General features: G+C 43.9%; 1 protein-coding gene across 1 annotated transcript in view; it reads right to left on the bottom strand.

Annotated features, from left to right (window-relative positions):
- Positions 1-1,989: 1,989 nt before the first annotated feature.
- VWCE (von Willebrand factor C and EGF domains) overlaps positions 1,990-17,800 on the bottom strand; it is a 49,287-nt gene continuing 33,476 nt past the window's right edge. The window contains exons 11-20 of the mRNA XM_056851190.1: positions 17,187-17,274; positions 14,845-14,930; positions 12,146-12,263; positions 11,760-11,845; positions 10,318-10,414; positions 9,023-9,105; positions 6,832-6,922; positions 4,992-5,074; positions 4,537-4,642; positions 1,990-2,799 (exon numbers count right to left, since the gene is read on the bottom strand). Coding sequence (XP_056707168.1) covers positions 2,054-2,799; positions 4,537-4,642; positions 4,992-5,074; positions 6,832-6,922; positions 9,023-9,105; positions 10,318-10,414; positions 11,760-11,845; positions 12,146-12,263; positions 14,845-14,930; positions 17,187-17,274 — 1,584 coding nt within the window. The 3' untranslated portion in view covers positions 1,990-2,053. The remainder of the gene's footprint in view (positions 2,800-4,536; positions 4,643-4,991; positions 5,075-6,831; positions 6,923-9,022; positions 9,106-10,317; positions 10,415-11,759; positions 11,846-12,145; positions 12,264-14,844; positions 14,931-17,186; positions 17,275-17,800) is intronic.

The raw sequence follows: 17,800 nt of genomic DNA, 5'->3' as shown, positions 1-17,800 counted from the left end.
AAACTGGAAGTGACACGGCAGACACTCTAGCATTTTGCAAAATCTCCATGGTTTCCGATCTGCATTTCCCTACCCCATTTCCTTCCACTGGTGCCCAAGGCACTGGCATGCAACACAACAGGATACTGGGAGACTATACTAGGAGGCCTGGCATCCCTGTTTTGGTAGCATGCAAGAGTCACAACTTGTCCTCAGGAAAATATGTAATAAACCATGTCACCATAAGAACATTGGGGACCTAAACCAAGAACAAACAGCCTCACTGGTGAGGAGAATAATAATACAAAATCAGTCTTTCTTGAGAGTCAAATGTGAAGAGATTTGAGGAGATGGTGCATGGGCATAGCTCAGAGGCAGAGCATCTGCTTTGAGTACAGAAGGTTCTGGTAATAGGTGATATGAAAGACCCCAACCTGAGACCCTGAAACCCTGGAGAGCTGGTGCCAGTCACAGTAAATAATACTGGCCATGATAGACCAATGGTCTGACACAGCTTCATGTGTGAGATTCATCAAGGCAGAGATTCAACGGCAAGAGAATGCCCCCAAAGTAGTTATATGATCTTTATTCAGTACAGGTTCTGAGCTCTAAACTGGAAGAATAGGAAGTGTCTGTGGGAAAGACAGGGAAGCCTTTTAGGCCTTTTCCTGGGTCAGTCCCTGCATTGACACCCTGGCCTGAGGCCAGTTGTGTGGAATGTATTGGCTCTGTTGGATATGCCCTCATTTACCTTATGGAAGCCAAAGGAAACTACATAGGGAAAAGCCTCCCTGTACCTGGACAGTGAAAGCCAGAGATGTGCAGGATTCAAGTCAAACCACTTTCCAGGCTGCCGAGCATGGGTGTGCCCATGTGCCAAGTTGACACTGTACTTTTAAACCAATCCCAAACCCAATTAACTGCCATGATTTATAACTAAGGAACAGTGGGAGCTGCCATTTCATGAAAGAGTCAGAAATAATCAACAAAGAATTCTTGGCACCTTCACAAAATTGCAGTGGCGAGAGTTCTTTGCAGGAAACCATGGCAATTTGTGTGATTTCAAATGTCTAATGTAGATGTCCCCCTCTGAGGTAGTTTTTTTTTTAAAGCCTCTCCTGCCACCAGCTTGAGGAGTGGGCTAGAAACACCCTACAATCCTAAAACAAGTCCAAGGGCCATAAAAGACCAATTGGGTGGGGTTGGGGGAGTCTGGTGGCTGGCATCCCACATCTAAGATCTCTACATGAATTTCAGTTAAGATTTTTAAATGTCAAAATATACATTTCCCTACAACTTAGAATGAACATGTTTAAATTTAGATAGCACAAACTGTATACTTCATACACACTTAGTTTCACCATACAATAATCTGTTGAACTTTAGAACTCCATACATACTAGCAGTTCTGTAACCAAAGCACGAAAGGACTTTAGATAAATACTTTAGTATTAGATTAACACATGCCAGCAAGTCTAGTCAGTAAAAATAGGTATGGTTATGTTCAAAACAATTGAGTCAGAGAATATACTTTTGGCTGCAATGAAAATAGGCCACTTTCACTTCAACACTGAAGTTACCATATATATGACCATAACCAGCAACAGGGTATCTGTGCTAGACCTGGCCTGTGAAGATATTTCCTGCTTGGATATCAGCATAGGGATTACATCCTCTGCTGGCAGCACACCAATCCCACAACACTGAGAAAAAGAGATGCAATTAGAGGAGTATCCTTGGTACTAACCAACATATCCTTCAACACCTGCATTCCCAAAGGGGCAGGGAACTTCTGGAATCTATATCCTGCCAGATGGCAAAGAACAGACATTCCACTGTATTCTACAGTCAGGAAGATATTTGTTAGGTAGGCAGATTGGGCCTTAACATTAGGGTATGGCTCAAATATTGCCTACCATAAAAAGACCTGCTCTTCAAAAGTCAGAGAATACTGCCAGGGACAAGTAGCAGCTGAGCCAGCTCATACCACTAGTGGTAATCCTATCTGTAGATATCCTCCTTCATTTATGAGGATGAAGTGGTTATATTTCTCCAGTCCAAAACAGGTTCTTCTTTATGGATCTGTGCCATTGATGTTATTTTCATCATCAGGGGGTAATGTAGGGCTGCTCCCCACAGTTTGCTGGCCCACAGGGAAATTAGTTGTGTGAGATGGGCTCCCAGGAAGTTCTTGATAAGGAAAGTCTGGAGTGGGGTTTGCTGACAGTGGAGGTGGTAGAGGAAAGTGGGGGTTATATGAAGGACCAACAGGGCCACTTATGGCATCTGTGTGGGTTGCTGCAGTAGGTGGAGTGGGAGTATAAACAGCAGTGGAGAGCACAGATGTTCCAGTTGTCCTTGTAAGGAAAGAAGGCTGATGAGAATGAGTTGAAGGGGAACCAAAAGAGCTCGGTCTGGTGGGATGAGGCCTGACAGCTTCTGCTCTACTTAGAGGTGGCAGAGTGCCTCCTGACCTTATTCGAGGGGTTGCAGGATAGCCTAGCCAAGATGGAGGGAGTCTGACACTTGGTGGTCTGTTGAGCTGCATCCTGGAGAGATCCTCTGGTCTGCTTCGATGGAGCCCAGCATTCCCTGGTGCAGTTGGGGTCACATGCCGAGTCTCCCAAGTAGTTGCATTGCTTGATGCAGGATGAACCCCTGGAGTTAGTGGGGCAGGTACAGAGGTGCTGTTGCAGAGGCTGCAGTTGTCCTCAGGTATCAAGGCCATGGAATGTCTTTGAAAGGTCTGCAAGTCTGTCTCTGCTTCTTCAGCCTCTGTGTGAGAGGTGGCTAGTCTGTTCTCCAGTGAGGCCAGGGCATCTGGTGTGAGGCAACCACATATTAGATTTAGCATACATTTCTCCTGAATGCCCTCTGTTTCTGCCTGTTTTATAAACGATGTAAACCCAGACCTGAAGACACACATACACACACTACTTCTTTCTCATAGTAAGAAACAAAAACCTACAAATACAATACAAACACATACACAGTGAACTAAGAGGGGCAATTTCGGAGGCTTCCTAACTCTGAAAGGGCCTGGGTACAGCATAATAATCTGCTACTGTAACACAATTTGTGTCTTTAAGGCCATTTATCATATTTTGGTCACATTATGAGAAGACCAGAGTCACTAGAAAAGACCATCATACTAGCAGAAGTTGAGGGCAGCAGGAAAAGAGGAAGACCCAACAAGAGATGGAGTGAGTCAATAAAGGAAGTCACAGCCCTCAATTTGCAAGATCTGAGCAAGGCTGTCAAAGACAGGACATTTTGGAGGACGTTGATTCATAGGGTCGCCATGAGTTGGAAGTGACTTGACAAAAGGTCGCGTTAAAGGGGCTCTTAAGAAATGTGAAGCAAGTATGCGTGGCTTCGCAGTCATTTCCTGAATGTCAGTTCAGTGTGAGAAACTCAAAAAAATATGCGGGGCACTTCAGCCGGGAACAGCCTGCTAATTACCAAACATAAATGGCCTAAGCTAATCTGCATGTTCAGAAATGTTTGTGCTTGGGGGTGGGGGAATTAAAATATAATGTAAGACTGGCCAGTCAGACCATATCGATGACTCATGGTGCAATTCCAGAGTCAAATCCTTTTAAATCCACTGAAATTAATGGGTTTAGAAGGTAGTAACTCTGCTCAGGATTGCATTGTTAGACAGCCAGGTGTGACCTTAACTTGGCAATCAACTTCTCAGCATTTCCCACCAAGCATCTACATTTATCTTCAACCATATCTCCACCTCTACCCACACCTTATAAAATCCTAGTATTCCCCCCCCCACACACACACACGTCTACCCAATCATATTGACAGACGTGCTCTGGGACTGTAGTTGTTGGACACCCCCTCCCCCAATTCTGTTTTCCCAACCTGAAAAGGCCCCTGTGAACAGAAACTAATATTGGCTCCCCAGGGCCATTTCAGCTCAGGAAAACGGTGTGTGTGTGGAGGGGAAGGCTTAAGCCTCTATGTATGCTGTGATCTGAATCCAAATTGGGACAATGCATGTCTGGGAATTAAGGGACTTCCCTTAGCACATCTGGCCAACAGGACTGGGGTGGTCACAAGGACTTTGTAATGTGTAGTTAGGCCCTCAATGTCTGTCCTCCACTAACATGGACAAATAATTCCAAATTCCATGACAGACAAGTTCATGCAGCTTCCACAGTCACAAGTATGCACAGGAAAATGTCACCCATACGCAACTTGCAATAGAACCTGCAGATCCGTTTAGCTAACAGCGACACTTTCCACTGGCGCAAGGGGTCTTCTGCTGTCTCCCTTACATCAATGTAAAACAGAAATCAAGCAGCACCTTTAAGACTAACCAAGTTTATTTTGGCATAAGCTTTCATGGATAAGACCTCACATCAGCAAAAGGCTCCTTGCATCAGAGGAAAGAACCGCATTAAGCAGAAGAGATGCACAGGATCCAACCTTGTATTTTCTGTTTCCAAAATACTGAGTTCCTTGCTGTGAGACTTCATGGTACTGAATTCACAGAAACAGACTCCAGTGAAACCCCAAGTAACATATGAAGAATAGGCTTACCTGTCACTTCGTTACCTAGGCAGTCTGGGCAACAATGTACAGGAGGCGCAAAGGGCTCTGCACAGGTGCTTGGACAGGGCCTCTTTTCACAGCTCACCTCTCCAAGCTGAGGAGACAGCAAGAAGCAGATCAGGTTGCCTTGTCCTCTGGAGAACTAACATTGCCATATGCACAGTTTCCTTGAAACCCCTTCGCTCAGGGTGCAGGCAAAGGATATTCATTATTGTCAAGGGAACTCTCAAATGAAGGGGCATCAACAAGCCTTATTCTAGGCATATTAAGAGGGCAGGATGGAGCATCACAGCCACCCAATCTGGGTGTCAGAAAGTGGCTCTTTTGACCAACATCAATCGCTGAACATCCCAGTCATTCCCCCCTCCCCCTCCCCCCACCCCCAGTCTCAACCACTCAGCAGGATGCCTAAACAGCAGTCTTCTTCTCGGAGGGAAGCTCACCTGACAAGTGCAATGAATGCAGGGTTCACCCTCTGGTACAAAGGTATGTCCATTCACCACTTTCCTTCCTTTGTAATTGCAATCTGCAAAAGCAAGGACAGCGCAAGAGATCCGCTTTTAACAACAGTCCCACTGGAGAGATAAATGGCCAGATTGATTAGAATGACAAGCTATAACTCACACAACCGTAATCACAGCAGATACTTTAAGTTAGGTGTAAAACCACCTTGTGTCATATAGGTGCCAACGGGGGCGGAGAAACATCAGTTATAAATTTAAGTACAGGAGATCCACTCCAGTGACTGACACAAGTTGGAATTTAACATTTTGGTCTCATCCAAAGGCAACACTGACAACACATAGACAACTAACAACTGATAGGACCATTGCTATGCATACAGACGGCCTGCAGATATAGATGTGTGTGGATAAATGATCAGTAGTATTAAAAACTACAAAAACAGATTACTTATTGGACTATTTACTGCTATTTAAAAGCATGGAAGCTTTCAAGTTACACAGCACTCTTCAGCAGGCAGAATGGAAAGTACTTGGCTTTGAAGATACTTAAAGCCAAGTACTTTCCATTCTGCCTGCTGAAGAGTGCTGTGTAACTTGAAAGCTTCCATGCTTTTAAATAGAGCCCAAACATACTGGATGAAAATATTGTTGAAGGCTTTCACTGTCAGAGTTCATTGGTTCTCATAGGTTATCCGGGCTCAGTCTCAAGTGACACTGAGAGACACTGTCCTTCAGTGTTACTCCTCTGAAGATGCCGGCCACAGCTGCTGGCAAAACGTCAGGAAAGAAACTACCAAGACCATGGTTACACAGCCCGGATAACCTACGAGAACCAATACTGGATGAAATTGATTGAAATTGTATCCAGAGACCTGGAAATTGTTATTCCAGTAAGACCGGAAACAATTTTATTAAATTATTTTCCAGATAAACCAAAGGATATTTGAGTTATGTTTTTCCATATACTAACAGTTGCTAGAACAAATCTGGTGAGATACTGGAAAAGCAAGAAATTCCCTGATTTAAATAATTGGATTGGTAAGGTTAAAGAAACGTATGCTTTAATTAAGTTGACATATCATAGTAATGGCAAAAATATGGAAGAACTGGACACTCGCTGGAATGTAACCATCTCAAGGATGGAAAAAACACTCCAATGCGTAAATCGCAGTGTGATGTAATAATCATCAGATTTTAGATAAATAGATAGCATATTGCTTGGTTCACTATGGATATTTAGTTATATTAGCAGCACGGTTTTAGTTTATTTTCAAAAATTTGTAGTACATGTATTTTAGTCATGTTAGATGTTCATTTTCTTTTATTGATATATTCTCATTTTCTTTTAATAACTTTTTTTTAAGGAAAGTACTTGTCTTTGAAGCTATGGAGAAAGAGCAAAATGCAGATGACAAGGTAAGCCAGTGCAGATGACAAGGTGCAGATGACAAGGGGAGCCGGTGTTCGACTTAGCTCTAAACTAGGCATGACAGAAGGAGATCTCCAGGTACTGGACATCATATAGCATATTTTAAGAAAACTGATTGTCATCTGAGAGAGAGTGTGGTGTAGTGGTTAAACGGTCAGACTAGGATTTGGGAGACCCAGGTTCAAATCCCCACTCTGCCATGGAAGCTTGCTGGGTCACCTTAGACCCGTCACGTACTCTCAGCTTAACCCTACCACACAGGGTGACTGTTGGGAGGATAAAATTGGAGGGGGAAGAATAATGTACTCTGCTTTGGGTCCCCACAGGGGAGAAAAGTGGGTTTTAATAGCTAAGTAGATTAAAAAAAGACACTAAGGCTATGATACTTACCATGACAAACAGGACAGCACTCCCCTTCAGGGTGGAAAGGGTATGTACAGAAGACAACACAGTCCACGGGAGAACAGGCCACAGAGCCCAGCTGCAAGACAATCAGACACAAAAAGGGGACACCAAGATCTGACACTACTGGAAGCCGGCTGCAGCTTCAAACTCAGCCCTACCACGAGAGGTGTAACACTTCCAAAGGTATAGATGGCACTTTTAATGTTCAGGATGTTCAGAGGAACAGACTGCTGCTTGCACAAAGATGCCATAGTTTCATAGCTGAACAGTAATAAAAAGTCAGAGCATTTCCAAAGAATAGAAAACCTTGCAATTTACTGTTAACATATTACAGCACCAACAGACTCCCACTCTCCAACCTAACATAATGGAGGGAAGATAGCTTTGCTGCTAAAGATTGGGGTAGGGGGTCGGTTGCCAGCTGATGGCTGGCATCCACAGGGAGATGGGGAGGCACTATCAGGGGGCAACCTGGAAGTAGGGTTGCCAGGTGCCCGCTGGTGGCGGGCAAACCCCCACCAATTCACTGCCCTGCCCGCCAACCAGCTGAGGGTCGGCAGGCACACGTGCATGAACGCCTACACGCCGTGGCACAGCACTTCCTGTTTACAACCGAAAGTGCTGCATCGTGAGGGGCCTTATACCACTCAAACTTTGAGTTTGAGTGGTAAAGGGCCCCTTGCGATGCAGCACTTCCAGGTGTAAATGCATCGCAATGGGCCTTTTACCATTCAAACTCCCAGTTTGAGTGGTAAAAGGCCCCTCACGATGCAGCTCTTCTGTGTGTAAACCAGAAGTGCTGTGCCGGTATACACCCAGAAGCAAATTGGGAGCCAGTGTAGATGGAACAAGACTGGAGTGATATGGTGCCTACAACTCACTCCAGTCAGCATTACGGTCACAGCATACAACTGCAGCTTCCAGACACCTTTCAAGCACAACCCTATGTATAGTACACTGCAGCAATCTATATATTTAATTGCACATGTGACCCCCATCTGTGGATATCTAAATCCACAGATTGGGACCATACCAACATTATACAGATTTTTCTACAAACTGAAAAGTTTAAAAAAATATTAGGAGTTTAAATTCCTCCCATTTAAAAAACAGTGTTGTCTGCGCATGCACAGACAATGCTCTTACCTTTTGAACTGGTGGTGGCCACCGGTACAGGATCCTCTCCAGGCCTGGACGCCATGTTGGCGGACACCGGGAGTGGCTCCAGGCCATGTGGCATCAGCAGTGGTGCCTGGGAGCAGCTCTGAGCCCAGAGCAAATCCTGGCATCCTCCACCAAGGCAGCCAGGACTGGAGCAGAGCTTAAGGTTGGTGGTGGGCCTAGAGCCATGATAGGAGAGGAGATGGGAGCCCTCCCCTCAAGTCTCGCGGGCCTCCCAATTGTCTAATCAAGATGTTACCAGAGCAGGCACCACAGTGGCAAGATCTTCCTGCCCAGGAACAGCTGCATCTGGCTCACCAGCTGAACCTGGTGAAAGGCACCCCTGGCCACCACTGCGACTTGTTTATCCAACTGGATATGGAGGTCCTCTAAGTGTGCTGTTTGTGGCAAATCCCTTGCAGCCACATTTTGAACCAATTAACATTTCCTGACATTTTTCACAGGCAACCTCATAGGATGCACATTGATTACTCTTATCTGGATGGTACCAAACCAGGAATGGCTGCAGCTGGAAACCCAGCCTAAGGTGTTAAAATAACTCTTGGTCACCTCTGTGACTTGCTTCTTAAGTAGCGGAGCTAGATCTAAGAGCACCCCCAAACTGTAAACCTGGTTTTTCAAAGGGAGTGCAACCCATCCAGAATGGTCTCTTGGTTTAAGCCCAGTTGATATGAGGCTGATGGACAGGCAGACCGATGTGCGTATGAGTATATTCACAGAGAGGGACACACTGTTGTGACTCTATTACCTTTCTTTTCTTCCTTACTGTCCATAGAGAATGCTCAGTGATGGTGGCAGTACTACAGAAGTAACAGAAAATTTGTGCCAACTCAGTTTTTTCATGATTGTGTGAAAGCTCATTAGGTTGCAAAATTCAGGCTTTTGCATGGTTGGGAAACTCCCAAGCAAGATATGGTTTATTGCTGGATCTCTAGGATTTGTAACTAGGATGGAGCATTTCCTATAGGCTGGGAAAGGAGAACCAAACACTTACCAAACAAATGCAACTTAGGCAGGGGTCCAAGATGGATGGGAATGTCTCATTATTGTAAAAAATCTTGCCTGCATAGGTACAACCTGCAGTTAGGAAAGAAAGAAAAAATGTATCAAGGTTGGCCCCACCATGTGCCTATGCAACATAGCCAGAACATGGAGCCTGATATACTGCTCAAGGGGTTAGTGAGCATGAAATGAGAGGTGGTAGAAGGCTCCAAATCCCACTTAACAGGGCCTGGAAAGGAAAGCAAGAACGTCTGTCCCAGCCTCCAAGCCAGACTGTGTTTCACTCACATGCTTGGGGCCATTTGCCTGAGTGGGGAGTCAATCCATCAATCAATCAATCAATCAATCAAATTTTATTTCAATACAATATCAACTCTGAATAAAAATCAAAGTTAGGTTAAAATAATAAAATAAAATAATAAAAGTTGATGATTCTGAGAGGGATGATTTGAAGAAGCCAGTGGGGAGTCAGAGTATCCCGCTTGGGAGCTAGGCAGGACCATCACATCCCCTAGGGCTTAATTGGGCCTTTTCAACAGAGCACAGCATTTGTACATTCAAAACATCATTGGGTCATAAGAACATAAGATGAGCCTTGCTGGATCAGACCAAAAGTTCATATAGCTTGGCAGATGCTTCTGGGAGGCAAAAACCCTCCCATACTGTTTAGAAGGGTGCTACTTCTAAAGTTGGAGGTTCCATTTAACTCGCACGGATCATTACAATTGACGGACCTCTCCTATATGAATTTGTCAGTCTCTTTTTAAACCAATGGCCATCATCACATCTTGTTAATTCCCTGTTATGTATGGATTGTATAGGAACATAAGAATTCATCCTCATAGCTCAATTTAGGTACCTGACAAACAGCCTTTTGCAAACCCCACCATTCATTACTCATAGATTAAAAATAATAATTCAAAGTTCTGAAAACATGCTTTATGCAATCAAAATAAACACGGCAATTTAAAAAATGAATTTGAGTTTTCTGGCTAGAAAATTTGGCATTGAACACATGAAGCTGCCTTATACTGAATCAGACCCTTGGTCCATCAAAGTCAGTATTGTCTACTCAGACTGGCAGCAGCTCTCCAGGGCCTCAGGCTGAGGTCTTTCACATAACCTACTTGCCTAGTCCCTTTAACTGGATATGCCAGGGACCGAACCTGGGACCTTCTGCATGCCAAGCATTGAGCCACAGCCCCCCCGCCCAATTCTATTTTGTCAGGCAGAAAGTTATCTGATTTTGCAGAGATGGAAATAGCTTTCTGTGAAGATGGAGTTTACCTGCTGAGCAGTCAGGGCAGCACTGGCCAGGGATCCGTATTGGATGAGGACACGTCTCCAGGCAATCTGTCCTCTTGCAGCTCACTGAACCATCTGCCTGCAATAGAAAAAAACTTCACAGAAACCAACAGCACAAACAGCTAGACTGCTGAGGATGACTGTGTGGTCAGTCACACAGACCCCTTGCCACAGAAGCAGGTTGGATTTGCAGTATGTACCTTCCTTAGAGCAACAAATATTATCTCCCTCAATATCCGCTTTCAAAAGACTCCAGAACTGTTAAGAACATAAGAAGGCCCTGCTGGATCAGACCAGTGGTCCATCTAGTCCAGAAACCTGTTTCACATAGTGGCCAGATAGTTACTCTGGAGGCCAACAGGATATACAGGCCAAGGCTTGATGCTGCCTCCTAGTTCTGGTACTGCCTCTGTATATGGAGGTTCTCTTTAGACACTATGGCTAGTAGCCATTGATGGATCTCTCCCTCCATGAGTTTGTCTAATTCCCTCTTAAAGTCATGTATGCTAATGGCTCTCAATATTTCCACTGGCAGTGAATTCCAAAGATATTATTTGTTCAGTAATCAAATATTTGCTTTTTTCTATCTTGAATCTATTGCCCATCAACTTCATTAGGTACCCAAGAGTTTGGGTATTATGGGGGGGTATTCTATCCACTTTCTCCATCCCATGGATAATTTTTATAAACTTGTATCATGTTCCCCCTTAGCTGTTCTTTTTCTAGACTGAAAAAGTCCCAGACTCTCATAGGAATGGTGCTCCAACCCCTTAACCATCTTAGTTACCCTCTTCTGTACTTTTTTCCAGCTCTGCAATATCCTTTCTGACATATGGCAACCAGAACCGAACACAGTATTCCAAATGAGGTCACACCATAGTTCAAACAGTTTGCACCCATAACATACCATTGGAAAGCCTATGGAGTGTATTTATACAATCTACTCTGATAAAAGTTGTGTACTGCCTTATTATAAAAATTCTAAAGTGTGATTAGCACACCATATAGCACATCCCATAGCTGTACAATCTCTTTCTTTTTAAAAAAATTAAAATGCTATCTTTCATTTATCAAGATCCACATGGGAACTTACATAAGGCAGCAGATTTAATGCCTGCAGACTGGGAACATGCCATTTTATACATAAAATTCAGGATCTAAAAGCTTCCTAAGTAGCCAGGATCCAAGCCCTAAATTTTCTAGGTTTGTCACTTACAAAAAAAAATGGAGCTATCCTATACCCAGCTCCCAATGTACGAAGGCACACAGAGACTGGGGTTAGAACTATGTTACCCAAAGCATCCATAGGATTCTCCTGGCCTTGGCTACTGGAATGTGGCAAAAGTAACCAGAAGCTAACATCGTTCATGTGACAAGTGACAGAAAGATTTAAAAAGAGTGAAGTAGAGCAGGTCATCATTCACCTGGCAGATGCATAACTCACAGGGATCACCCGGTGACCAGATCTGTCCAATTGGAAATTCAACTCCATTGTCATCCACGAAGCAACCTGTCCAAGGAGGAAGAGACAATAAAATAGAGTTTTTGCACAACTAAACCTCAGGACCAGAAAACTGGATGGGGACAAGGGATGCACTTTGGGTAACACATTGGAGCACCAGTGTGGTATAGTGATTAGAGTTCCAGATTAGGACCTGGGAGGCCTCGGTTCAAATCCCCACTGAGACACAAACTTCACCAGGTGACCTTGGGCATGTAATTCTCATTCACCCTAACCTACCTTTGCAGATATTTTCATACTGCTGGGCATAGCGACATGTGAAAAACTTGTTGGCATTTGGGATCTTACCTGTCATGGGTGCAGCCTTTCTGCAGGTGTAGCAGCACTGCCCTGGAACCAGCAGCCAGTCATCTCTGGGACACTCCAAAGTAGGACAGGGAGTGAAGGAGCACTCCACTTCACCTTGCTGAGGAAAGACGTGGGGCACATGTGACACACAAAAGCGACAGGGATTTGGAAATGGGATGAAGACAGCCCTCCACAACCTCTTCCTCACTGAATTTTGTTAAACTGGGGATGTCTGGTCCTGTACCTCCAGAATTACATAGGGTTGTCCTCATTCACCAAAACATAAAGGGAAAGGGAAACCACCAGGTAACCAAGGAGGTGGACAAAAAGCCTCTTAACAGAATTAATACCTGTGTGTTACATACAAAAATTAACAAAACTTTAATACATTACAAATAATATTTTTTTCATTAAAACCAAACAAGTTTTGGCAAATAGGCCTTCCTTGGTGGTACAATTTCTAAAATACACACCAAAATACAAAATACAGCATTTCTGACCAAGCTTTAAAACACACACAAGAAGTAGGGCCAGTTCATTAACTGGATAATCCCCCTTTGTTGTTGGAATAAATTAGGACCACCAAGAATCATTTTTCAGATTGTTGTTATACCACATCCAAATAGCTCAGTCAGCAAGGTCAGAGTGAATCGTAGCTCTATGGTATGTATATCCACATTTAGGAAGCAAGATATATATGGATCACGAAAAGCTATGGCTGGTTTTAAAGGAAATGGGTGTGCCACTACATCTGATCGTTTTGATGCGCAACCTGTACTCTGGACAAGAGGCCACAGTTAGAACAGAATATGGAGAAACGGAATGGTTTCCAATTGGAAAAGGTGTTAGACAAGGATGTATTTTATCTCCCTATCTCTTCAATCTCTATGCAGAACATATAATTAGGAAAGCTGGATTAGGTTTAGATGAAGGTGGAGTGAAAATTGGAGGGAGGAACATTAACAACTTGAGATATGCCGATGATACTACATTACTGGCAGAAAATAGCGAAGACCTGAAACGACTACTGCTGAAAGTTAAAAGAGAAAGTGCCAAAGCAGGACTACAGCTGAACGTCAAGAAGACAAAACTAATGACTACAGGAGACTTACACAACTTTAAGGTTTACAATGAGGAAATTGAAATTGTTGAAGACTTTCTATTGCTTGGCTCCATCATCAACCAAAAGGGAGACTGCAGCCAAGAAATAAGGAGACTGAGACTGGGAAGGGCAGCCATGAAGGAGCTACAAAAGAATCTGAAGTGTAAGGATGTGTCACTGGCCACCAAGATTAAGTTAATTCATGCCATCGTATTCCCTATTACTATATATGGGTGTGAAAGCTGGACATTGAAGAAAGCTGCTGGGAAGAAAGTAGATTCCTTTGAAATGTGGTGTTGGAGGAGAGGGTTACAGATACCGTGGATAGCCAAAAAACAAATCAGTGGGTTATAGATCAAATCAAGCCTGAACTGACCCTAGAAGCTAAATGACTAAACTGAGGCTGTCATATTTTGGTCACATTATGAGAAGACAAGAGTCACTGGAAAAGACCATCACACTAGGAAAAGTTGAGGGCAGCAGGAAAAGAGGAAGACCCAACAAGAGATGGATTGACTCAATAAAGGAAGCCACAGCCTCTGCTCTCTGTCACTATACAGGTCATCAGAGGGGCATCCCTGTCTAGTGACTGTCAGACCAAAATTAGGGTTGCCACATAGCCCATTTTAAATTAAAATTGTTACAGTGACAAATACACAAAGTTTTTTCTCAGCTTGAAGCAGCAGGCACCTTCCAATGTGGACAGTTTTTAAGGAATTGAGATATCCTGTTAACTGACATAACCCACCAGCAAAGCAGAGATAAATCTAAGTCTCCCTTGTAGCAGCAAAGAAAGGAGATTTTACATGGGCTGACATGGAATTGTTTGCCTGTGAATCAACACTCAACCAGAGCAAAACAAATGCACTCTCCTAATAGGATATATAGTTTCCCCAAGGAAGAGCATGCAATCTCAAAACATTAGGGTTGCCAGGTCCCTCTTTGCCATCAGTGGAAGGTTTTTGGGGAGGAGCCTGAGGAGGGCAGGGTTTGGGGAGGGACTTCAATGCCATAGACTCCAATTGCCAAAGCGGCTATTTTCTCCAGGTGAACAGATCTCTAACGGCTGGAGATCAGTTGTAATAGCAGGAGATCTCCAGCTAGTACCTGGAGGTTAGAACAACTCTAGTACTGGGCTAGAACAACTCTAATACAAAATCAAACAATGCACAAGCAAACTATGCAAACATATATTGTGAAACTAATACATCTACAAACAGGTGAAAATGTAAGTGAAAAATATATACAAGTGTATCCAAACTCGAAAATGAAAAGTCTCTTTCAAGGTTTCACAATATATGTTTGCATAGTTTGCTTGTGCATTGTTTGATTTTGTATTAGAGTTGTTCTAGCCCAGTACTAGAGTTGTTCTAACTATCTTGGTAGTACTTGTGCATAATTTCTCCACACAGTACCTGGAGGTTGGCAACCCTACAAAACGTGAATATGCTGGATTTCACCCTTTCTAATTCCTTTTCATGTATTCATCCATCTGCTTCCTACTAGGAGAGATGACAAACTTTGGGCAGTTTGTGTGTGTCAGAACGGCCACTAAATCCTCTGGGAGAAGGAGCTCAGGGGACTACTTGGTACCTACCCTACACACACAGGTGGTACAGTCATCTCCATCCAGGCTGAACTCAGCTCCTTCTATGTACGTCAATCCACGGAAATGACATTCTGCTACAGAAGAAAACAACAGTAGGGTCAGTATCGCTGCAGAAGATCTATATAACAGGAAATATAAAAAGTATTAGCAGCCGTCCAGATGGCTACCTGCTGGAAAACAGGTGCAATTGGAGGATCACTCAATTGGACGTTCTCCAGATCTTGTACACAGAAAACTAGCATGACCAGCCACAGTGTTCTAACCTAATTTTCTCCCGGACATGCTAGTGTAGAGATAGTTTTTAACATCAGAGAATTGTTTAAAAATGAAACACCCATCTGCAGTCTGAAGCTATCGGTTCCGGGACTTACCTGGAGCCAGATTTGGTGTCCTGGGCGGGGGGGTTGGGGCGACGGAGCCGGCTCCTCGCTCTCCCCGGCCTCGGACCTGGGTCTTGCCTTCCGATTGGTCCGGGGGAGTTATCTGACCCCCGGGCAATCGGGAGGCTGCAGAGGGCTCAAACGAGCCTATCAGAGTTTGGGTGGAGCTACCCGGGCAGGGTGGCAGTTGCAGAGCAGGAGGGGAGTTTTCACTCAGGTCCTCCTGCTCTGCATAAAATCCAGCGTCCCCTGGCCCGTGGCTCATTCTGTCTTCAGCTTTGGCCCACCCTCCCTCCCTAGTTTCAATATATTAAGGTATGCTCATATATTTGTCACAACTATGGCGGTTTACGCATGGGGCTGGATTGGTTTTGATGGGGGGAAGCGGCCTGCGTGCCCCTTCCCCCAACTGGGGGACCCCAATAAGAGGTTTTGGGTGAGGCCACGGGTGTTGAGTTGCTGCATAGGGGGTGGCAGGTTTGGCCTTTACCCGAGTGACGGGGAACCACCAAGTGGCACATGCCCTGGTGCATCCCACATACCATCATCCTCTGCTACTCCCAGCGAGCTCGCTGGGAGATCAGGCTCGCATCAGTTCATAGTGGGGCCGGTTGATGCTCCCATCCAGCCTTCCATGCTGCGCCAATGCATTTGCTATCGCTGTTGCCAATAATTTTAGTTGCGGCCATGTTATTCCAATAAATATTCGGTTCTTTCCAATAAAAATTCTGTTCTTTATTAAACAAATTGTTTTATTGCACAAAAGTTATGCAGTTAAGTTTACACCATAGATAGCCCCCAGCCTAATAGCCCTGGGACAGCAAATGGTACCTAGGATGTTTTTTAGACTCAACCAGGCCATTTGGATTGAAGGCCGCTGTAAACAAAACAACTTGACCAAGAACAGTAAACAGAGTTGGGAAGGTTGTGTTGGCTTTCCTGTTCTGTGGGAAACCAAAGGGGTTGAGCTAAACACTATCTAATATAACAACCAATGAATCTATTTTTATTATATATTGTATTTAAAAACACAGGGTCTAAAATACAGGCTTCCGAAAAAGCACAAACATAGTTACCAACACACCAAACAGTTGATGTTAGTACATAAAATGACCAAAATCTGACCAGATGCGTTTCGGCCTTTTACGGGCCTTCCTCAGTGAACATACATACACAATTTTACAATACACATCCTGACATATACACAAACATTTTACAAGGTAAAAAATATATAAAAGCCTTTTATTCTCTGTGGTTTTATGTTAAAACAGTCCATGTGCCTTAAAACATGGCTCACGGCTCACACCTTGTATATGGTGTCCAGCTTTTCAGGATGTGTATAACATTAACAAATGTGAAGAAACACATCTGGTCAGATTTTGGTCATTTTATGTACTAACATCAACTGTTATGTGTTAGTAATATTTGTAACTATATTTGTGCTTTTTAGGAAGACTGTATTTTAGGCCCTGTGTTTTTAAATACAATTGTGCACAATATATAATAGAAATAGATTTATTGGTTGTTAAATTAGATAGTGTTTAGCTCAACCCCTTTGGTTTCCCCTGACTTTTAGGTTGAGTTTCTTTGTTCCCCTTTTTCTTCAGTTGTTTTCCTGTTCTGTGTCCCTTCTCCCTGGTTGTGTTGGCCCTTCTCCTTATTGGCCCTTCTCCTGGTTGTGTTGCATTTGTACATCTATATGTTTTTTATTATAATGTTAAATATTTTACATATACGTTTTAAATGCTGTTTTAATATTTTAATGTTCGGATGCTCACCGTCTTAAAGACCCTATTGGGGTGGAAAGGCCACATAGAATTTTTTAAATAAATAAATAAAAATCTCATCACTGTGTGGAAGCCACCGGCTTCTTCCTGTGGAAAGGAGAGTGCCCAAGTACCCCTTACCGCTGGTGAGTGAGCTTAGTGCAGGCTGTTCAGAGAGACCTACCAGGCCGGCAAGGACAACAGTCTGTCTGGGCAGAGCTGGGGCACAGAGTGGGTGTACATTCAGGAGAGATACAGGATACATTGCCTGCCTGGAATGAAGAAACAACAAAGGTTACAGTGAAGACTTTCCAAAGTTCAATGTACCCTGGCATGTCTGACTTCATTTCCAGCCATCTTTACCAGCCATTACATAAGCATTGCCTTCAGTGAAGGACAGAGAATGGACTGGCTACAATGACCAATAACCACCAATCCCACTGAAATCTAAGCAGCCTTCCCTTACTTGCAAAGGCTCCCTTTGTTACAATAAGAAGAAGAAGAAGAGTTGGTTTTTATATGCCGACTTTCTCTACCACTTAAGGCAGAATCAAACTGGCTCACAATCACCTTCCCTTCCCCTCCCAACAACAGACACCCTGTGGGGTAGGTGGGGCTGAGAGAGCTCTATCAGAGCTGTGACTAGCCCAAGGTCACCCAGCTGGCTTCATGTGTAGGAGTGGGGAAACAAATCCAGTTCACCAGATTAGCCTCCGCCGCTCATGTGGAGGAGTGGGGAATCAAACCCGGTTCTCCAGATCAGACTCCACTGCTCCAAACCACCGCTCTTAACCACTA

This window comes from Euleptes europaea, chromosome 6 (genome assembly GCF_029931775.1).
Source record: "Euleptes europaea isolate rEulEur1 chromosome 6, rEulEur1.hap1, whole genome shotgun sequence".
Classification (NCBI taxonomy): Eukaryota; Metazoa; Chordata; class Lepidosauria; order Squamata; family Sphaerodactylidae; genus Euleptes; species Euleptes europaea.
The sequence above is the reverse complement of the archived record's forward strand: the minus strand, read 5'-3'. Positions and strand labels throughout refer to the sequence as shown.